The 23,903-nt window shown below is 42.0% G+C and overlaps 1 protein-coding gene across 1 annotated transcript in view; it reads right to left on the bottom strand.

Annotated features, from left to right (window-relative positions):
* Positions 1-22,645, bottom strand: part of EMILIN2 (elastin microfibril interfacer 2) — a 66,452-nt gene extending 43,807 nt beyond the window's left edge. The window contains exons 1-2 of the mRNA XM_044294779.1: positions 22,348-22,645; positions 20,433-20,555 (exon numbers count right to left, since the gene is read on the bottom strand). Coding sequence (XP_044150714.1) covers positions 20,433-20,555; positions 22,348-22,496 — 272 coding nt within the window. The 5' untranslated portion in view covers positions 22,497-22,645. The remainder of the gene's footprint in view (positions 1-20,432; positions 20,556-22,347) is intronic.
* Between the last annotated feature and the right edge of the window lie 1,258 nt (positions 22,646-23,903).

Below are 23,903 nucleotides of genomic sequence, written 5' to 3'. Positions count from 1 at the left end.
ATCAGATTCCACCTTTTTCAAAATGAGCTGTGAAAAATGAAAAGGTGGAATCTGGTTGGTTGCTAAGAGCAACTAAACCAGTTCTACTTTACACCAGTTTGATAAATGACTGCAAAAGTTTAAGCCTTCCCTAACTGATATATGTTCTTTTTTTTTTTTTTTAAACATATTTTTTATTTTATTTATAATAAATCCCCTTACATGACATTTTCACTGCACGTCACATAATGGTGAGTAAAGAATACATTACATATTTTAAGAATATAGACATAATGCAGATACAGCGAGGTAGAGCAATCAGTGCAATACACGTCTAGAAAGAAAAAGTACGTGTAAATAGCAACCCCCCCCCCCCTCCCTCCCTAGCCCTCCCACCACACCCTAATGGATGTCTGTTCCTACTCCCCCCCTCCCATATTATACCAAACTGAATTAGCTGAATTTAATTTACGTGGGTAATGACATCGGATAGGACCCCCGGGTACCACCCGATAATCCCCCAATGCTCCCAGTCAGCACCGCCTTTGAGTACCACTCTGTATATCTGAAGGATGTCATTAGTACCTCGATATCTCTCCGTGGGAGATGTTTCTCAATAAAGGTCTGCTATTTACGGAAGAATCCCTTTGTTTTTTTTCTCTTTTTGATGCTCCGTGTCAAGTTTGTCTATATACATAAAATGAGACATCTGGGAAACCAGCTCACTAATTTGAGGGGTGTTAGGTTTGAGCCAACAATTTAGAAGGTCATGGAGAGATGTCAGCAGGGCCACATCAACTATCAGCCTGGGTTTAGCGGTATCTTCAAAAATGTGAAAAAGTAACGTCCCAGGGCTGTGGGTTAGTGATATATGTTCTTAACAGACACTCACTAAAGACATTCACTATTCAGGTGAATGAACAATAAGGGACACATTGTGCAAAGCACGCCGCGGCAAATTTGTTCCGCACTATGCCACGCCTCTAACTCCACCCAAAACATAACTATGCACTTAATCCCAACATGTCCTCTTAATGCCCCTATATAGTAATTATTCCCCCTTCATGCCACCGAACAGAATTATGCCCACCTGTGCCCCCAGTAGTTTGCCCAGTTATGTGCCCCTCATAGAAAGTAAAACCAAAATAAAACACCACATACTTACCTTGTTCCTAGCAGCAGCAGCAGCAGGAAATCAGCTGCTCTGTGGAGGATGCGGAGACGAGGCTGACTGCCCGCCGGCCCCGCCCCCCCACACACACAGACAAGAGGTGTGGAGAGCCAGCATGGGGGAGGAATGATGAAGCACGGAGCCGATGTTGGGGACAGCTGACAGAAAGCAGGAAATACCTCCCCCGTACTGGGACAGCGGGACAGCCACTGCAATCCAGGACTGTTCCGACGGATCCGGGACGGTTGGGAGTTATGCTTAAAGTGTGCCTCCGACGATAAACATATTTCTCTCAAATTAAAAGTGTAAGTGAAGACAAGAAGCTTTGTAATATATCTCATAAGAGAAGAGTGCCTCTTTCTCCTCTTTTTTTCCCACCACAAAACCCCTCCTGAAACTATTCACTCACTGTATTCCCTGTAAAAATTCATCTTCAGAGAGGAAACTGCTTTCATCTTCACTGGGAGATCAGGTTAAAATTGATCATAGAACTCTGTGGAGAGGGGAGCAGGTGGGAGTAAGAGACTAGCTACTATAATGTCTCATATAAAGGCACACAGAGAAAAGAAGATTAACACCCTAAGGCCTCTTGCACACGACCGTATTGGCTTTTTCAGTATTTTGCAGTCCGCAAAAAATACAGATGACGTCCGTGTGTATTCTGTTTTTTGTGGAACGGAACAGCTGGCCTCTGATAGAACAGTACTATCCTTGTCCGTTATGCTGACAATAAATGTTCTATCTTTGACTGAAATGGAAAAAAACAGAAATACGAAAACAGAAGTCATACACGGAGTACCTTTTTTTTTTGCGGATCCATTGAAATGAATGGTTCCATATACAGAACGCAAAAAACGGAATGTAAATGAAAAAAAAATAAAAAAAAAGTCTTAGGCCTCTTGCACTCGACCGTGTGCTCGCCGGGCTCATGCTGTGGACCGCAAATTGCAGACCGCAAAGGCTGACCTTGGGATTTCCATCTGTACACGTCACAGATGTAGCCCCATTAAATCAGACTAAGGCTACTTTCACACTTGCGTTTCTATCCACCATAGAATCTCAATACCGGAGAAAAACGCTTCCGTTTTGTCCCCATTCATTGTCAATGGGGACAAAACGCAAGTGAACAGAACGGAATGTTCCAAAATACAATCCGTTCCGTTTGGTTGCGCTCCCATACCAGAGAGCAAACTGCAGCAAACGGATGCAGATGGTTGTATTATCAGTAACGGAAGCGTCTTTGCTGAACCCTGCCGGATCCAGTAAAAACACTAGTGTGAAAGTAGCCTAATGTCTGTCCACAGCTACGATTGCGATGCAAACATAATTTCAAATCTATGAACCTGAAAAATCCTCCCCATATGAAGTACAGTATGCTTTACCATTAAAATCAGTAGAATGCTTACGTTAAGAATTTTTTTGTGTGCAGATAAAGCACGTGTGACCCTTATGCTAATAATTCAGTATTTATTTGCATGTCACAGCCTGATGAAATGGTTAATTTTCAAGAATCCCATCCATCACTAAGGGCTGAATTCAATGCACTTAAAACTGCACCCATGACTAGGGGTACTTTCACACTTGCGGCAGGACAGATCCGACAGGCTGTTCACCCTGTCGGATCCGTCCTTCCGCTGTTTCACCGTGCCGCCGGACCGCCGCTCCGTCCCCATTGACTATAATGGGGACGGGGCGGCGCTCCGGCGCAGTACCGCAGTGCGCGGCGAAAGGCCTCCGGACTAAAAGTCCTGCATGTCCGACTTTTTAGTCCGGCGGACTCTGACCCTGCACTGCGGTACTGCGCCGGAGCGCCGCCCCCGTCCCCATTATAGTCAATGTGGACGGAGCGGTGGTCCGACGGCACGGTGAAACAGCGGAAGGACGGATCCGACAGGGTGAACAGCCTGTCGGATCCGTCCTGCCGCAATTGTGAAAGTAGCCTTACTACAGTAAAACAGAATATGTGCTGGGAGAGCCTGTATGACATGTCCTATTCTAGGACTGATGAACTGGAACTAAATGGTTGCTAAGCTGTGATACGAGATCACTGGATCAGGATTACTGGCCCCTACAATCATGGAAGTAACTGGAAACATGTCTACAGAACATTACCACAGGAATTCACACTCGCTGAGGGCTACATACTGGAAGCACAGGATTGTATTCATGGAAATCTGTTCATCTCCAAAGAAACAACTGTCATTAAATGCACTCTTGTCACTCTAATAAGATTTCCTTATTTCCAGATGTGATATGGTCCATATGAGGAATATGGAATTGCCTGAAATTGAATTAAAGGGGGTGTCTCACTTCAGCAAGTGGCATTTATCACAATACAAGGCAATGTATTGGGATTGTCCATATTGCCTCCCTTGCTGGCTGGATTCATGTTTCCATCACATTATAACACTGCTCGTTTCTATGGTTACGACCACCTGCAATCCAGCAGAAGTGGTCGTGTTCGCACACTACAGGAAAAAGTGCCTGCTTCTCTGGTGGCCAGGACAGAGGGAGCTCATAGAAGTTTATGCTCTTTCCTATAGTGTGCAAGCACGACCACTACTGATGGATTGCAGGGTGGTCGTAACCATAGAAACGAGCAGTGTATAATGTGATGGAAAAATTAATCCAGACAGCAAAGGAGGCAATATGGACAATAACAATACACTAGTAAGTGCCTTGTATTAACTTTCTCTACGTGATAAATGCTATTTGCTGAAGTTAGACAATCCCTTGAATTGCTTCAGTGTTCATGGGCTGTCATCAGGAATTTCAGGACACCATACAGGCAAACCATGTGACCCCTTGGACCTAGCAGGATACTACTGTTCCCCGCCAGACCCCATTGACTATAATTGGATACGCTGGGGATCCAGACGGTCTCCAGCATGAGCTCTTGGAGCATGCACCTTTTTTTAGTCCTGTTGAAACCCAGCATTCATGCTGGAAACTGTCCAAATCCCTACTGGATCCCATTATAGTCAATGGGCTCTGGCAATGCATGGTCATATCTAGCTAGGCCGGATACTGTAAACTCCAGCAGGCTGTTCTGCGGGAACTGCGCGCCAGATAGCTTTACCCCATGTATGGATCTAGCTTTGTTCCTCATTCACACAGTCAGTGTTCGGTCAGTGATTTCCATCAGTGATTTTGTGCCAAAACCAGGTGAGGCTCTAAACACAGAACAGGTGCAGATCTTTCCCTTATACCCTTTGTCTGTGTAGGCTCCAATCCTGGTTTTGGCTCACGATCACTAATGGAAATCACTGACCAAAACACTGACGTGTGCATGAGGCCTTAGGCCTCTTTCACACTTGCGTTGTCCGGATCCGGCGTGTACTCCACTTGCCGGAATTACACGCCGGATCCGGAAAAACGCAAGTGAACTGAAAGCATTTGAAGACGGATCCGTCTTCAAAATGCATTCAGTGTTACTATGGCAGCCAGGACGCTATTAAAGTCCTGGTTGCCATAGTAGTAGTGGGGAGCGGTATACTTACAGTCTGTGCGGCTCCCGGGGCGCTCCAGAATGACGTCAGAGCGCCCCATGCGCATGGATGACGTGCCATGCGATCACGTGATCCATGCACTTGGGGCGCCCTGACGTCACTCTGGAGCGCCCCGGGAGCCGCACGGGCGGTAAGTATACTGCTCCCCCGCTCCCCACTACACTTTACCATGGCTGCCAGGACTTTAGCGTCCCGGCAGCCATGGTAACCATTCAGAAAAAGCTAAACGTCGGATCCGGCAATGCGCCGAAACGACGTTTAACTTAAGGCTGGATCCAGATCAATGCCTTTCAATGGGCATTCATTCCGGACCTTGAGGCAAGTGTTCAGGATTTTTGGCCGGAGCAAAAAGCGCAGCATGCTGCGGTATTTTCTCCGGCCAAAAAACTTTCCGGTCCTGAACTGAAGACATCCTGATGCATCCTGAACGGATTTCTCTCCATTCAGAATGCATTAGGATAAAACTGATCAGGATTCTTCCGGCATAAAGCCCCGACGACGGAACTCTATGCCGGAAGAAAAGAATGCAGGTGTGAAAGAGCCCTTAGACTGAGAATAAATTAGGCTACTTTCACATCTGCGCTTTCCCTTTCCGCTATTCAGATCTGTCATAGGATCTCAATAGCGGGGGGGGGGGGAAACGCTTCAGTTTTCTCCTCATTCATTGTCAACGGAGACAGAACTGAACTAAATGGAGTGCACCAAAAGGAGTTCCATTCTGCTTGGCTGCGTCCCTATCGTGGACAGAATAACAATGCAAGCAGTGTTTTTCTGTCCGCAATGTGGATGCGTCCTGACACACAATGTAAGTCAATGGGGACGGATCCGTTTTTTCTGACAATAGAAAATGGATTCGTCCCCCATTGACTTTCAATAGAGTTCATGACGGATCCGTCTTGGGTACTTTAACCACCTCCCGTCCGCACATTGACTATAAACGTCCGGGAGGTGGTTCTCTATTTCTGAATGGACGTTCCAGAACGTCCATTCAGAAACTGCAGCTGCTGATCGGGTTGCCCGCTGTCAGTGACAGCAGGGCAACCCAGAGAGAAGGCAGGGACAGTGCCCAGGTGTCCCTGCCTTCTAGATTGCTGCATACACAGCGCTCTCTAAGCGCTGTGTAGGGAGAGCAGGAAGCGCTATGGGGGGGACAAAAAAAAAGTAAAAAAAAAAATATATATATATAAAGAAAAGTAAGGGATAAAATAAATACAAATAAAAAAAAAAAAAGTTAAAAATAGAAAAAATAAAATAGACATATTTGGTATTGCCGCGTCCGTGACAGTCGGCTCTATAAATAAATATAGCACATAATCAACCTAGTCCGATATACACCATAAAAAAAAAAATATATATATAAATAACTGTTAAAAAAAAGCCATTTTTGTCACCTTACATCACAAAAAGTGCAACACCAAGTGATCAAAAAGGCATATGTTCCACAATATGGTACCAATAAAACAGTCACCTCATCCCGCAAAAAATGAGCCCCTACATAAGAAAATCTCAAAAAAAAAAAATATATATATATAGCTCTCAGAACATAGACACATTAAAACATAATTTTTTTTGTTTCAAAAATGCTATTGTGTAAAACTTAAATAAATAAGAAAAAGTATACATATTAGGTATCGCCACGTCCGTAACAATCTGCTCTATAAAAATGTCACTTGACCGAACACCTCAGGTGAACACTGTAAAAATAAATAAATAAATAAAAACTGTGCTAAAACAACCAATTTTTTGGTCACTTTGCCCCATAAAGTGTAATAATCAATGATCAAAAAATCATATGTACCGAAAAATAGTACCAAAAAACTGGCACCTTTTCCCCTAGTTTCCAAAATGGGGTCACTTCTTGGGAGTTTCTACTGTAAGGGTGCATCAGGGGGGCTTCAAATGAGACATGGCATCTAAAAACCATGTGGAGTTCCTTTTCTTTCGCACCCTGCCGTGTGCCCATACAGCAGTTTATGACCACATGTAGGGTGTTACTGTAAACCGCAGAATCTGGGTAATAAATATTGAGTTTTGTTTGGCTGTTAACCATCGATGTGCTAAAGAAAAAAATTGGATTAAAATGGAAAATCTGCCAAAAAAGTGAAATTTATTAATTTGATCTCCATTTTCATTTAATTCTTGTGGAACGCCTAAAGGGTTAACAAAGTTTGTAAAATCGGTTTTAAGTAACTTGAGGGGTGTAGTTTCTACAATGGGGTCATTTATAGGGGGAACGGCTATGTAGGCCCCACAAAGTGAGTTCAGACCTGAACTGGGTTTTGGCAATTTTCCTAAAAATTTGAAGAATTGCTTCTAAACTTCTAAGCCTTCTAACGGCCTAAAAAAATAAAATTACATTTCCAAAAGGATTCCAACATAAAGTAGACATATGGGGAATGTGAAGTAATAAATATTTTATGATGAATCACTTTCTTTTTTAAAAGCAGAGAAAATGAAATTTAGAAAATTGCTAATTCTTCCAAATGTTTGGTAAATTTGGGATTTTTTCATAAATAAAAGGTGAAATATATTGACTCAAATGTATGACCATCATGAAGTACAATGTGTCACGAGAAAACAAAATCTCTGAATGGCTTGGATAAGTAAAGGCGTTCCAAAGTTATTACCACATAATGTGAGATATGTCAGATTTACAAAATTAGGCCTGGTCAGGAAGGGGGCAAATGGCCCAGATGGGAGGTGGTTAAAGATAATACAACAGGATCCGTTCAGAACGGAAGCAGACGGTTGTATTATCGTGATGGAAGCGTTTTTGCAGAGCCATGACGGATCCAGCAAAAATGCTGGTGTGAAAGTAGCCTTATGCAGTTTCACAATAAAAACCATCCGGAGGTTACATGAATGATTGTACCCATAGCAAATAATCATAGGACCTTCCATTGCACATAGTCACCACTAACTGCACATTGTCTGGGCACCTTTAGTGGTTGAGCCCAGGATGATATTTTGTGTTTTCAATGCACTGAATATGGCTCTGCACAACATAGATGATATCTCATAATATCATTATCTCAGTATATCACATTATTCACAGAAGTTACTGTAACTATCAAGCATATTTATGAAATATCGGAAAGAGACTGAGAAGATCCAGAACATCAAAGGCACATCAGCAACAATAAATAAGACAGTGGGGCTCCATCGTCAAAACACATAGTAATCGCGGTGGGGTGTTAGACATGAAACGTAAGAACACAAGCAGTAGCCTAGGACTTACCGTATTACTGTAGTTTTCCGGAAGGAACTGTGTTATAGCTGGAGTTATCTTCTCACTTTAAAGGGAGTCTGTCACCTCCATATGGCCATATACAGTGCTTACATGGCTCTGTAGCAAACCAATAGAGGATTGTAACGGTACCTTTTTGTTCTTTTCTTTAGACTTGCACCAGCAGGAAAATCGAAGTTTAATTCATATGCAAATGATCACCCACAAGTGCCCAGGGGCAGCGTTCAGTGTGTAAGTGCCCAAGCTGCTCTGCCTTCTTTTCACTTTACTCCTCCCCAGTCTCTGCCTTTGCCTGTCCTCCAAGTCTCTTGCCTCATCGATAGGTCCAGACTTGGAGGACGGGCAAAAGGAAGAGGCTGGGGAGGAGTAAAGTGAAAAGAAGGCAGAGCAGCCTGGGCACCTACACACTGAACGCCGCCCCTTGGCACTTGCGAGTGCTCATTTGCATATGAATTAAACTTCGTTTTTCCTGCTGGTGCAAGTCTAAAGAAAAGAACAAAAAGGTACTGTTACAATCCTGTATAGGTGTGCTACAGAGCCATGTAAGCACTGTATATGGCCATATGGAGGTGACAGACTCCCTTTAAGTATCTTACAACAAAAATTGTGTACCAAAGACAAGCAGTAAAGGGAAAACTGACAGTATTCCTATGAACGCCAAGACAAAAACTCAGGTGCCATTGGAAAAAAAAAAAATTAATGCTACATAGGGGACTTGACTCCAAGTGGACCTGTCTTCCCAGTGCCAATTTATTTGCTCATTTCCAGGAGGAAAAATAGAGGAACTATACGTTAGACCTCATTTCCGTTTTCTGCGGAGGGCATACGTACCCATTGATTTTAATATGTTTGTTCACATATTAGTGTTTATTTTTACTGATCTTGCCCCCAACCCCTGTACAAACGACACATGGCACAGGACACATACGGTACATACAGTATCTCAACCAACCTATGCTTCCATATAAAAATGGGTAGATTTTTTAATAAAGTATCCAGTTTATGATTATAGAGATGGTGGATAAGAGGACTTCTAGGCACAGAGACCAGTCAGTATCCTCCTTCCCTAGGGGCCCGTCTTCTTGGCAGGTGCTCCTATCATAAGTCATCCTGCAGCGTCTTGCTGCCGCTGCTGTTGTGGAGCACGTGTTCCTGGCTCACATAACTAAGAGGGCTCTAGTTAAAGGGAAGAGTCAGTCAGCAGGATACAGACAGGGTCTCCAGGACAGACCAGTCCTAGGCACAGACAGTGGGCTACTATTACTGCATTTGGCACAGTTTTAGTGATCTGTAAATGGGAATCGGTTAAACTGGTTATCCAAGATTGAATAACACACAACACTGAGCATACTTACATGGACCCCTACGCCTCTTTCCTCCCGGATCACTCCACGGCCGTCTTCACATCTCCTCTGCCTACAGAAAACAACATCCATTGATGAAGGGGGTGCAGCCAATAGTATGCCGCGGTGGTGACCTGCCCTCTTGAATCATGTGTGACGTCACAGGTAACACAAGGGGCCAGTCACCACCATGACCTGCTATTGGTTGCACCTGCAGGCAGGGGAGATGCAAAGATGACTGTGGAGCAAACCAATGTCGAGGACCAGGTAAGTATACGCAGTGTCATGGGTCCGAGCATTGTAAGGGGGGGGGGGGGGGGCTTATTCATTCTTGGATCACCCCTTTAATATTTGAAAGAAGTTATACAGTAGGCCCCCCAGAATAAAATTTTACTGGTGGACTGTAGGCTGCCTAGTCCAACACTGCGTCAATCTTTTTTGCCATCACAGTCCAACACTTGATGTGCCTAATGTTTCAAATACCATTGTAGAATTAGCATGGTTCTTCTTGAAGACTCTTTCCTTATGGATGCACACATTATATCATGATATATCATTCCCGGACAGTCTACAACAGTGCATTGTTGTAGTTGGAATTTTACAACAGCTCGAGGGCCGCAGTGGAGCATCCATGTTGTATGATGTCAAAAGGTTCCAGGATAGGTAACACTTACCTGCCATTATATGACCTCTATACTGTGACTAATTAGTAATTGTTCTAATCTAATTTCTACCGAGTAACAAGTGAGACAGAATTTTCAGATTTTCCATACAGCGATCATTACTGTTTTTTTTCTCAATTGGCTACAACATTCCAAATCCTTCTTTGGTAACAGAGAAACAAGCGGATTCAAAGACTGCTTTTATTCTCTGAAATAGAACTTGTGACTAGACATCACAAAGCAGCCAAACACAAGAACAAACTAAAACACATCACAAGTAACAAGTTTGATTTCCGGAGTTTGGCAGTGGTATATATCTGTATACATATATGTTTTGTCTATATCCTTTCCATTGTGCAGTACCCCGGAATAGGGTACTGTTGTTGATTTGACGTTATTTAATCTGTCCCTGCTTTTTACTGTATTATGCTTTGTATGTATTCCCAAAAGCTGTCTGTTGGTGGCACTTTTTAGTTAAATATGCCCTGACTCAGCAGATGGAATTAGTTTTCTCCTTTAAGTGAGGTGTTTACTAGTCAGGATTGAATTAGCCACTTCACAGTTTTAGTTCTGCCTGCTCTGCAGGGCAGATACAAGTTTACCTATAGGAGAAGCATCATTCCTGGTGAGAGAACAATGCCTGAGGGAAAGCTGGAGAAGACATTTATAGACTGTCTAGAATCACAAGGCCTTGCATGCTAGCAAGGTATTCATTGTTTATTGCTGATATAGAGAATTACACACTTCTATAATGGTCTGGCTGACCATTTGACGATCTGCATCCCTTAGTTGATCATTGCAGAGCTGATTGTGAGGCTTTCTGCATGTGGATGGTTTGCCTTCCACATTAGTGATAGTTCTGCATGCCTGTGATCATTTTGGAAAGGTTACAAAGTGTTTAGAAGGAGCGCAGGTACTACTATTCCTATTATCATCATTGTTGCCTTTTGCCTATATACAGCTATTGGGAAGAGACTGCACTGTGACTTGCCTTGGAACTGTGAGTGGGTGCATAATGAAAACCAAACATCATAGAGCACATGACCTCCTCTTTTCTCACAAACCTAAAACTAGCCCTGTACCTCACATGGACCCAGAGATCTCCTTCATTGCTCTAATTGGTCTGATAGATTAATTTCACGCTGCAGGTCCTTTCTTCCACAGTTTTCTTCCCATCAAAGCTCAGGGCATATCCTTTCTGCTGCAGCAATCACAGCTTCTAACAGTAGATCCCACTGATAGAAGTAAAAGGATGACACGGAGCATGTGAAACTGCCAGGGGAGGTGGGGATAGTGAACTCACTAAAAAAAGAGTTGAAAAGGGGCCTGGATGTCTGAGAAGATAATAATAATACCTAAAATTGTCAGGTATTACCTACATTGCGATACTTATTTTATGCAAGAAGCTTGCTCAAAAAAGAAACCAACGCTTAGTTGAAAATGGAGACTGTATTATATTTTCTCCTCAGAGAATTCCTGAAAGCGCTCACCATTAGGGATGCCAGGTCTCTAAATTTGCTGGAGCAAGGAGAAAACCTTTACACAAAGCCAGCTCACTCAATACATTGCAAAGGCCAGTGGATAAAAAAAGTGCCAACATATACAACAATCAGCGCCAAAATCTAAAGAAGAAATCCAAGAATACAAATAAGTGAATAAAAAATAAAATAAAAATGGTTGTAAAACACAAACACGTTTGTTGCAACGACTTTGTGAATATGCACAAGGACAAGTAATGGTAATAAGAAGCAATACCAAACAATAGATCTTTGTGCATTAAAAACTTGGATTCCATGGCTTGTATATTAAAGAAATAGCTTCTAGTAAGCAATATCCACTCCCTTGAAAATAATTTGTAAATCAGATGCAGTGCCTAAAGCTGAAAAAAGCATAAAAGCTCCAATGTAGAAGAACTCATGTTTTTCTATGAATTCCAAGTGGAAAATATTAATATAGAGAGAAACAAAAAGATACTGTTAGCAGATGATAAGTGGAGCTGCTGGGAGACATCTCACTGCAATACTTGAAGGCATGGACATCCTGTAGCTTTGTATGATAATATTATGTAATGAACATATATGGGTTTGTGTGCACTAAGAATTCAGATCATCCTGTAAACCCTTATATGTAAAAATTCTCAATTATAATTTGTAGAAAATAGACTGTGTGAACTTTGGGAGGGAATCTGCATTATTTGGTGAATTATTTATTGGAGGAAATGTTTTTGGCTGCCATTTTGAGATCTGCCATATTGAATTCAGCTGGGAAAGGGGTAATTTGATATCTCAATCTTGGCTAGAATTTACTCTGAAACACATTGGAGGAGTCAGTTTTAACCTATATTTACCTGTTTAGGAGGTAAGCGAGGTCAAATTTGGTAAATGTTTATAATATCCAATTTATCCATTGTGGTTGAATAATCATGCTATTATCTAAGGAAATTGCATAGAAATTGTCATCGTGTGTGGAGGGAGGAGCACACATAACACTGCAGCAGACTTCAATGCACATTACCCGAATATGCGCTGTATTTCAAACTCAACTTACTCAAAATCATCATGGAGTTTTGTGAAACTGAATCCATAGTTAACAGACAGCAGATAGGACAACCATGGTCTGCCAGGAGTGAGGAGGTTGTCACAAATGGCCTAGAGCTGTGATGGCTAACCTCTGGCACTCCAGCTGTGGTGAAGCTACGACTCCCAACATGCGCCATTCATTTCTAAGGAGTTCTGAGAACAGCCAAGCAAGTGTACATCTTGGAAGTTGTAGTTTTACAACAGCTAGAGAGTGGTGGAGGTTAGCCATCATGGTCCTAAAGTCATTTGTTAGGGCTGTTTCACACGAGCGGATGCCGTGCGTGGCATCCGCTCCGTGAAAGAGTGCCAAGGCCCGATGCAGACTGCAGAAGCACGGAGCATTATCAGTCATGTTAAAGCTCCGTGCCTCTGCAGTCTGCATCGGGTCTTGGCACTCTTTCACGGAGCGGATGTCACGCACGGCATCCGCTCGTGTGAAACAGCCCTTAAAAGCCCAAAATGCAGTACTAGCTGATAATGGCTGAAAACTGGGATCAGTCAATGTTCCATACTGCAAATTCTTCATTGTCAAAAACGACATCCATAGAAAGTTCAGATGCTGCACCGGCTCAGTGAAGACAGCCCAGTCGGATGGATGGAGTTTTCAGAATGGACTTTGGTGCAAGCAGAAGCTGATCCATTGTTATCATATTCTTTTAAGTGACAGAACACTGTTTTACGTGAATGGTGAAGTCAGTCTCTGGTATTGGCCAATGATAATCCATCATGGCTAGACCCATCAAAAAACATGTGTTTGGAAAAGGTCATGGTTTGGTATGGTATTTGGGGGACTTGTATCATAGGGCTTTTTTATTTTTATTGACAGATCACTTAATAGTGGGAAGTACCGGTACTTGTAGATGCTATAGGGTACCATATTTCCATCTGTGCTTAATGACAACAGTGAGTTCCAACATTACTTTCCAACAGGATGGCACACCTCTGCATTTTACTGTGGTTCTACACAGATGGCTGAATGTGCAATTCCCTAGGTACTGGATTGGACATAGAGGTCCAATTGAATGCCACCCCCCCCCCAAGGTCGCTGGGCTTACTGCCTTTGGACTTTTATGTCTGGGGTCATTTAAAGTCCCTTGTGTATGCAGAAGAAAAATACACAATATGGGTCACCTGAAATGCAAATCCTACAGTGTTGTGAAGAAGTATCATCTGCGGGTCTTCAGCGTGTTCATGAAGGATGGATTAAATGTTTAACCATATGCATCTGGCACAAAGATGGATCGAATGTAAAGCACTTTAGGAAACTTTGACCTCACTTAACTCTCAAACAGGTAAAGATAGGTCAAATCTGAGTAATCTGTAGCCAAGACTGATTTATCACATGAAGCCTGAGCCAAATTCAATTTGGCAAATTTCAAAATGGTGGCCAAAACATTTCCTCAACTAAATAATGCAGCCTCTCTCCCAATTAATACTTTCCCACATTGGAAGTCAGGGGAATACATGTATTGGTGACCCTCTGTGCTCATGTCAGACACAGAGGTAAAATAAGCTCTCTAGGGTAAGACTCATGAAAGTATCAAGTAACTGCTCAAACCTATGTAGAAGCTTTGAATATAAAATAGGGTTGTAGAAGTTTTTGGGGGTTGAGGTTAAAGGTTATGGACACCTAGGCAATTTGTTATCATTCCATTTTATTCATTTTGGGCTTTTTACCTCTGCAGTATTTACTACAGACTACTGTTCTTTGCCTCAGTTGTGCTGAATCCATTACGGGGCTGCTCCGACAGCTTGATCTTCAGCCCTTATCACTGAACTTCTGACAGCTCAGAAACTTTATAGCTAAATTCAGTTTGATAAAAGGTGTCGGTAGCCTTTAAGCTTCTGTGCAAATGACAACCCAACACTGTATACTGGAAACTTAGCCTGTAAAACCCTCTAATAAAGTTTTTTTCAAGATTTCTTCTTGCTGAATGTGAAAACATTCTTGTTTACACCAAGAAGGTGAACCCTGTACAGATATAAAACAGCTAACATTTCTTTATGCCTGTTATTCAAACAACATAGGTGGTCAACAATTATATATGTGGGCAAACTTGCTGGTGAGAAAGGACTAAGGGCGCATAGTGAAAATATGGAATTATTCTTGGTTGTGTGCCTCTTACTGTTGGAGGTTAATATCCACCCCTGTTTCCTTGATGGCCAAAGCTGCAGCTCTGCTTGGTAACATTGGCTGCTGTGTAAAAGCAGGAACCCAGCAGAAAGTCAGCTTGAGAAGAGCTCATTTCCATAGCAAGAAGGAAAGATAGCTGATAAATATGAAGATTATCAGTTAACTGTCACATTCTTGATGCTAATGCAAAGGGGGATACTGGAGATCTGCTTTATTATTTTGAGTGCACTGAAGCTATAAAAATGGTTGCAAAAGTGCTCATACCCTTTAACAATTCCTCCTCTATACAAAGGACATGAAACAAATCGGACACCCACTGCCTTTTGGAGAAAAGTAGTGCTCCCTTTAGCATTGTCTTATTGTTATGTAAGCCACCAATAGACTCTCCAAGAAGCTCCTTTCTTGTAAGAATCTTCAGGAACCTCTACTATACAGAAGAGAATCACAATATACGGGAGTAAAACATTTCACCTATTATGAATACATAAGCATTGATGCTGCATATAGATACAGTGAAAGAGATAAAGTGCACATAAGGCTGCGTTCACATCACGTTTTTTCCCATCCGTTTAATGTATATGTTAAATGGATGCCTCAGACTGATGCCATACATTGTTTACTTTTTTTCTTCCGGACTCTGCAGGATACAAGAAATGTTTTGTGCTGCATTTTTATATAATTTTTTTTTCTAACATATATGTTAAACGAGATAAAACGTGATGTGAACCCAGCCTTACTGTGAGTGACCAAACAGACAGATGTTGGTGTCCCATGACAACCACAGGATTCTAAACAGCCCTTCCCTTCTTAGATATATCTCAGAGGAGAGGAAATTGGCTGCAGCATTAGTTCCTCTAAATAGAACATCATTAACATACTGATCAGATCATGTAGAATGTGCAATATAAAAGGAGCCCGTCTAAAGACGACACACCAGCTCTTCTGACCTGGCTGTACTAGGACACCGGTTGTGTGCATGCCACATCGCGAGGCAGGCCCATTGACTTCCATGGTTCCACAATCCAAAAAATGCGGCCAAGGATAGGACATGTCCTATCTTTTGCGGCACAGGGGCTTGGACCCGGAAGCACACGGAGGCATTGTACACGGTATAGCAGCTGTGCTCGGTATTTCAGCTCAGGTCCATTCACTTGAATAGGACTAGGCATGTGACCAATGAACATAATGTCAATGGCCTTGGAAAATGAGTCAGTGCTCAGGGGCCTCTTCAAACAGCTAATGGGCGGGCGTGCCAGGACCTATCAGATATTGAGGATCTATTATGAGAAGGCCCCAGTAATCCCTGTAAATGCCCAGTATTTAAGAACACAAATGTCGCTAAGTATGATCAATATGCCACCCGGTAGTAATCAGAGGAGTTGTCCTATGATTAAATATATTTCTCCTTTAGATTACAGAAAATCTATATCTCATTAAGAATTGCTCCAGTTTTTAGATTTCATACTAGTGTTCTTTTGATTCCCTCTCAGAATGTCCACCTAATGTGTTCACTGATGGTGAGTGGAAGCCACGCCGCCACCCATGTACAAGAGGATCTGGGCGGTAAGAATTAAAACAGCACCGGGGGACAGTGGCGTACCAGGGGGGGGGGGGGGGGGGGGCGGCCCGCCCCGGGTGCCACTCACAAGGGGGGTGCCATGACGGAGTCACCCCTCCATCCACTGCTGCACCGCGACGCAACTCCGCCAGGCGCCGGCTTCTGTGGAAGGATTATTGCGGCGGCGCGCCGCCTTCACGGATCTTTTAAAGAAGCGGAAGGATCCATTACCAGCGGTCGGACGGAGCCTGAGGCATCATCAAAATGTGAGTAAATAATTGTGTAATTAAGGGGTGTGTGTGTGCGTAATTAAGTGGGGGTTTGTAATTAAGGGATGTGTGTGTGTAATTAAGGGTGCCAAATGATCTAGGTACGCCCCTGCCGGAGGGCACCAAAAAACGTTTGTGACAGCAATATTTTAAGTATTGCTGCAACAAAGGATTATTTTCTTAATCGATTCCGACAGAAAATTTGTTCTTATTTACCGCATCTAAAAGAGAATTGATTTTTGGTTCAACTAGTTTGCAATTCTGGAACCTACTGCGTCATAAAAGTTAAAATAAAAAACAAGCAAAACTACAAGAAAAAAATAAAATAAAACTATAAAACGGAGCTTCCTAGCAACGTGTGTAGGTATGTGACATGGCTTTAATTTCCACCAGATGGAAACATGGAGAAATGGTGAAAGAAGAAATAAAGGAAATGTTGGCCACTGATTAATGAGGGATTTTGTTTGACCAATATGTGGATTCCATACAGCGATTGTATAGGAGTTCATCAGTGGCTTATGGTGCCTGCTAGATGAGGACTGTTAAGTGGTTGCAAATTTACTTTTCCGTCTCTGGTAAACACAGACAACCCCCACTAATTACCATGGAGAGGGGCTTTCATGATGTGAATGTAGGTTAATGCATAGCTGGCTGTGCCTCATCACATTGCTCAGCATTCACCAGGAATCAGAGCACAGCATTCACCAGGCTCTTCTCCTTCAAGTATGTTGTAAGAGTGTTTAAAAAGGACCATATGACACACACGCCTTCCGAATCCACGGAACAAAGGAGATATCTTATAGCATGCCAGAGTGGTGAGACTACCTTTACATCCCTTATTAACCATTTCCTGAACTTGAGAAATAATTCCGCTGGTAGCAGTATTTCAGACAAGGGTCTACAGCAGGGCTATCATCCCATTGTTAGTTATTTTGGCGAGGCTAAGAATTTTTAATGAAAGAGCATTTCCTCTACAACAAACCACACCTTGAAACATAACTCCCTGAACAGCGAAGCAGTAAATTATATCATTAGATTCTGCCATTTCTGTGTTATTCTGGTCTCCTATATGGGTAACAGTCACCAATGACACATGTGCCATCTTATCAATCAAAATCCAGCCCAGAATGACACATACATTTTCATTATTATGCAACAATGATGGTATTCATGAACCATGAAGATCAGGATGGACAGAGCTACTGCCTCTGCATAGATCACAAAACATCTGAATTTAATGGAAATGCATGGAATTGTTAGAGATGAGAAAGTAAGTGATTGGAAACTGTGAAATTAATATTGCTTTGCTTATTATCAATAAGCAATGATGGCTCCTAACCAGGAAATAACTTGCTTTAGGCCCCTTTAAAACACGTGCAAGTTTTCCACCCGGGTGCAATGCACGACGTGAAGGCATAGCACCCGCACTGAATCTTGACCCATTCATTTTAACGTGTCTGTGTACATGAGCGGTTTTTTTTCCCTCATCAGTACTGCGTTGTGCGAAAAACGCAGCATGTTCTATATTCTGCGATTTTTCACGCAATGCTGGCCCCATAGAAGTGAATGGGGCTTCAGTGAAAAACGCATTGCATCCAGAAGCAAATACTGATGCAATGCGTTTTTTACTGATGGTTGCTGTTTGTAAACCTTCAGTTTTTTATCACAAGCATGAAAAATGCATCAAAACGCATTGCGCCCGCGCAGAAGAAACTGAACGCAATCGCTGACAAAAAAAAAATAGAACTTGCTTGCAAAACGGTGCGAGGTTCACTGAACACACCCTGAACGCATCTGGACCTAATCCTTCAAAGAGGCCTTAGTCTTCCAACTCAACGTTACTCATGCAAAGCAGTTTGATTCAACTTCAGAATGTAAGGATAATTTGACAATATGGCAACAAGGTCTGTGTATAAAAGGGTATTTGTACCTCAACCATTCATGTGCTATGCGGTTGCCAGAAATGCAGGAACAGCCAAGTGGGCTGTTCTGTGATGTTTCGGTAACTCCCACAGAAGTGCATGGGAGTTGCACAAAAAGCAAGTTAAACCATTTACCAGTTTGATATGGGCATGTGCGGACTGGGAAAGATAAAGGAAAAAGTCTGGTACCGGATTAGAAAACTAGTTTAGAGCTCTCATTTAGTGATGAGCGGCAGGGGCAATATTCAAATTCACAATATTTTGCAAATATTTGTCATAAATTAGCGAATTCGAGAATTCACGATTATTTTCTTGATTGCGATTGTAATATTCGCGCAATACAGGCATGGGTCACTGTTGCTACATTTTTCAAGCTGCTAGAAGTTTTCTGAGACTAGAGAAAATGGTTGGCATGGCAGAACATTATAATAGCTTTATATGCAGATAGAGTGCTCCAATATATTCATAATTGTGAAATCTGCAATTAATGATGCGCATATTTTTGCGCAATACATGCAAGTTCACATTTTAGCAGGTCTGACTACATATTACTGATTGGCGTACTAAGTATTGTTGTGAACTTGTGACATCACAGCACTATGTCTGTAGCATGTATGTATGGACAGCAGAACCTATCAGCTACACTATATCACTATCTAACCTACACTGACTATCTCCCACTAACTATCTGTAATAGCATATATATGCTAACTAACTATCTATCTAATGTAATGACACAGCAAAGCACAGAGCACAGCAATGTCACTGCTGTCTCTCTTAGAATTCCATAAAACTACAGAAAATGGCTGCTGGGGAGGTTCTTATATAGTAAGGGGTAGGGAACTTTCCTATTGGTTGCTAGGGATGTTTCTAGGCTCAGACAAAGACATTGCAGCCTTCTCATTGGCCCACAAGCAAGAAGGGAGGTTACTGATGAAAAAAAAAATCTAGAATATTCGAGAATACGAATATATAGCACTATATTCTAAAGCTTTGCGAATTCTCGAAAGCCCAACACTACTCTCATTAAGAGAAAGAAAACAAGTCTTGTAGGTTTGATACTTTTTAAGGGCTAAAAAAAAAAAAATGTAATGATGTTACATAGAGAGCTTTCGAGATTGGTGATGTCTCAAAAGCTTGCTATGCAACACCATTACTTCTATTTTTGTTAGCCATTAAAAGCTATCAAACCTACAAGACTCTTATGTTCTTTTTCTTAATGAGAACACTAAACTAGTCTGGGAAAGATGGTACATGTGACAGCCACGTTTCCTGAGCTCACGGCATTGTAATGATATATGATACTATAAGTTCCAACCCTACCACGGGTCTACTGGCCCGTACTCAAATGTCGCTAGTAGACTCACGTTCAACCTGGAACTCACAGTATCTTAGATCATTATGATCCAGTCAGTTTGAGTCAGTTGAGCCGTGTTTGGGTTAGGAAATGCAGCCATCACATGGACCTAATTGTCGTAACTAGAGAGCTATGAAAAATGTGTAGCTCATTGCGCAATGCTGACTCTATAGCCGTCATTCACATGTAGGGGCATTATGGAAACAGCTTAGCACTAAGAAATTATATTTAATATTATAATGATATTCTAGGTTATAACAGATTCCATTGGCTGTATGCAAGTCCAATGAATAATACGTCCTACTTCAACCTCTATCAAGAACATGTAGTCAATGTTCTGTAATTCTCTAGTTCCCAAAGTAAATATGTGACAAACACATTTTCACCACTACTAAAGATAAGGAGCTAAGAGTCAGTATATACTCTGCCCATAATCACAGCACCCCACACAGGACATGAGATATTCCTCTTCCCTTGTTTATTGGCTTCTTATGGTTGCCTCAGCAGTTGGACCACCATACCCAGGATTTTTTATAACTAGAGCTATACTTTAATTTAGATCTTCCAGTATCTAAAACACATTTACAAGTGCTAGATAATATAGTTTACACACAAGATTTCTGACTACTATGTGCTACCACCTCAATATTCCAAACCTGCTGTTCCTGGGGAACACTTGTTGATAGGTTTCTGGTCACTTACGCTAGTGTTGGTTGACAGTGGATCTGGTTCCAGGTACATCTGTACTGAGGCTGGATAAAACTCTCACTCCCATCCATGACAGTGCAGCTGACATTCTTGTTTACGATGAAAGCACACCAATTCCTATGGAAAAGAACCAAAAAATAAGCAGGAGATCTGCCAGCGAACAAAAGACGTCAGTGCTACATTCTTATATTGTAAAGTCATTTTCAAACAAGACTATTTGAAGGGCAGTCAATTAGTAATTTACAAAGTCAATTGTTCTTCTAAACTCCCGCATATTCTACAGTCAGATGTGCTGCCCTTGTTAAAATAACTGGTGAACCTTTCAAAAGAAGGCAGAAGAATAATGTAAATCTTCACCAGGACAATGCAAACATCTATTATCATTAACTGTAAAAATTATAGTGGGAAAGAGACCAGACCAGGGAGGTCACAACTAGTAAATTAGGCAGCACCTATTAGTTATGCTCGTTCTCCAAGGTGGTCTGACAGGACAATGCTCTTTGTGTTGTCTTCTAAAAAAAAATACACACACCCAATTGTAGAGTCTATATTTCTTACAGCACATCTGTCCATGGCTGCTTGTCACACACATACAGTAGTTGCCTTTCCACTTGATGGCAGCAAAAGGAGGCATCAAGATGTGAGTCATTATTTGACATTAAATGTGGTATTCCTGCTGCAGAACCTTCTAACTTATCTACAGGTGGGGTCCTCTGACACCTATACAAGCCAAATACCATACTGTACCAATAAAAGAAGATCCTCTACACATCCTGGTCGTGAGAGTGATTGTGCCATGCAGTATTGTAATATCTACTGGACCCATACAAGCCAAGGCACTTTATTTCTGTAACTCCCATAGATTTCAATAGTCAGGTACTTTGCATGATCAACTTTCAACTTTGTCTTCTCCTGACAGCCTAATTAATGTAATTCACCCTAATAACATGCTATGATTCCATCACTACAAAGTCCACATAAATTACCAAACGTCACCTCTCTAAACCTATACTGGTAGCATTTTATGAAGGTAATGTAGCCCAGTAAATATTATAGGGCAATAAGTGGCTACAAGAATGAAGTCCAATACTAATCTTAAACAAAAGGTAATGAGCAGCCCTCTTGAGGAGCCAGGATACAAAGAACATGAGAATGAAATTAACCTCACACCATTTCAGTCTGTACTCTGCATCTGTCCAAAAACCTAGGCAGAAACCTCACAAACAGAGTTTTTAATTTTTTCTGGACAACTTATCCCAAAACTACCTACAGCCAATATTTTTTACAGACAGTTTTGTAAAACCATAACTAATGCTAAAGATTGTAATATATGTCTATAGCTCCATATACTGATAAGAACTCATTACCAGCATTTACTGAGAGATGTACAATGATGATAATTACCACCAAAATAGTCTAGTCAAATACCGCCAGTCTAAAAAAATTAAAGAAAAATTATAATCACGGACACGTCTATTTTTTTTCACAGACACGGGTAGAAAAAAAAAAAAAGTCACCTATTTTTACGGACTGTCCAGAAATTTCTGGACGATTGGCAACCCTACTCACAACCATCCAATGCACTAAAAGCAAGTGTCAATCAAGGCAAGGAAACAGCCTCATTTGAAACATTAACATATACTGCTCTTCATATGATATGATCCCAGATATAACTACACCTCCCAGCTCCCAGGACTGTGTAGCTCCATTCCGTGATTCTGTGGGAGTCATAGACAGGAAAAGTTCCTTCTAAGTGTTCTTTAGTTGTCTCCAACTAGGCAGATCAGAGTAAGTTCTGGGATTGTTATCAATACAATATTAAAGACCTATAGGATTTGGGTTTTTATATATCATAGCATAGGGCTTAGAATTTATTCCTCTAGTAACAATAGTAAGCAGCATCACTTACTTGCCCCTCTGTGCAGGTCGGTGGTAGGTGAGGTGTGGAGTGGCTTCTGTTAGGAAACATCCAGAGAAGACCACCATGAGTAGAGTCCACAGAGTGGTGGGTCCTGTAGCAGCAGTCCTCCCTGACCGCCGCATCAGCTTTGAGATCATCTAATGCTGTGGAGGAAACTTCTGAGCAGGACTGGTCCGGGAGCTCCACAAAGTCCTCACAGAACAGAGACGTGGAGAAGACTGCGCACTGCTGGAGTCCTCACTAGTGATGGGTTGTGCCTTTCTCTGCCTGCAGATCCTGTGTCCTGCTCCGTGTAGAACCCAACTCTGCTTCATCCTTCCTCTCCACACTCCCTCCTCCTCCTCCCCTTGAGGTCCACATGACGTCATATCTCCTAGATTAGCAGCCTTGTGCTCTCTCCTAGAGGTCCTCTTTGCTAAATTATGTGTGCCAGAGGCACAGCCTGTAGCAGAGCAGTTGTTCCCCCTGCTCATTGATAAAATGTAGGTCCCTCTCCATGTAGGGCTATGCTGGAGCCATGGGCACGGGCTGCTCCTGCCTCCCTTGTTGAGAAGCTACATATGTTCCTTGATATGAGCAATAGTCTGGTGGTTTAGATTATGCTGTTCCCTGACTTTGGTCATTGCAGCCAAAGCACAGAAAGTAACTAATGAAAGGAAACCAAGGCTGTCAGGACTACTGTTTGGATCAGTGAGTGTGATGTCTGCAGATCCTGGATGTTTAGCAAATAATTTTTATAGGGATTATTATGTAATCCAAATATTTACAATTTATTAGTTACAGCTCTCAACATGTGTTCACACTGTGATTGCATTCTGATCCCCAAGACTAAGCATTTGAGTTATTATTGTGAAGGCTACAGAAAAGCAAAGTACCTTATACCCCCTACATAGGTAATTTATAGGGTTAACATGTAATGAGCTGCATCTCATTATCAGGATAGTTTACATGTGTCTTTCTAGAGAACTTTAACCCTTAACACATTAATAGGAAGAAAACACAAAGCAACTTACAAATGTCACTGGTCTCAGCTCAGCTCCCTGAAAACCGCCATTTGTGTTTATGCTGTACTGCCTATATGTAAATCCATCGGGGCTCATGCACTACATAAGGACGAGGTCATACTGTATATGGGGTAATTGTTGCAGAATTTGGGTTGTGAAATCTGCCACCAAAAAGTACAGTACATGTAGCAGCAGGGCTTACTGTAGTCTTGTCACAATATAAAACACATCTACAGTAAATTCTCAGCATGCAGAGGATTTTCAAATAAAACACGTGCTCTATCTGAAGCATAAATGCTACAATGGGGGGAGATTTATCAAACTGTGTAAAGGAAAACTGGCATAGTTGCCCATAGCAACCAATCAGGATCGCTCTCTCGCACGGAGCGTGATTCCCGCAAGGGACATGCTCCTGTGAAAAAGCCCTAAAGGAAAACTGGCATAGTTGGCCATAAGCAACCAATCAGATTCAGCATTTTATTTTTCAGCTCTCCTTTGGAAAATGAAAGGTGGAATCTGATTGGTTGCTATGGGCAACTA

Source organism: Bufo gargarizans, chromosome 5 (genome assembly GCF_014858855.1).
Source record: "Bufo gargarizans isolate SCDJY-AF-19 chromosome 5, ASM1485885v1, whole genome shotgun sequence".
NCBI lineage: Eukaryota > Metazoa > Chordata > Amphibia > Anura > Bufonidae > Bufo > Bufo gargarizans.
Note: the sequence above shows the minus strand (reverse complement) of the source record. Positions and strands in the feature narration are given on the sequence as shown.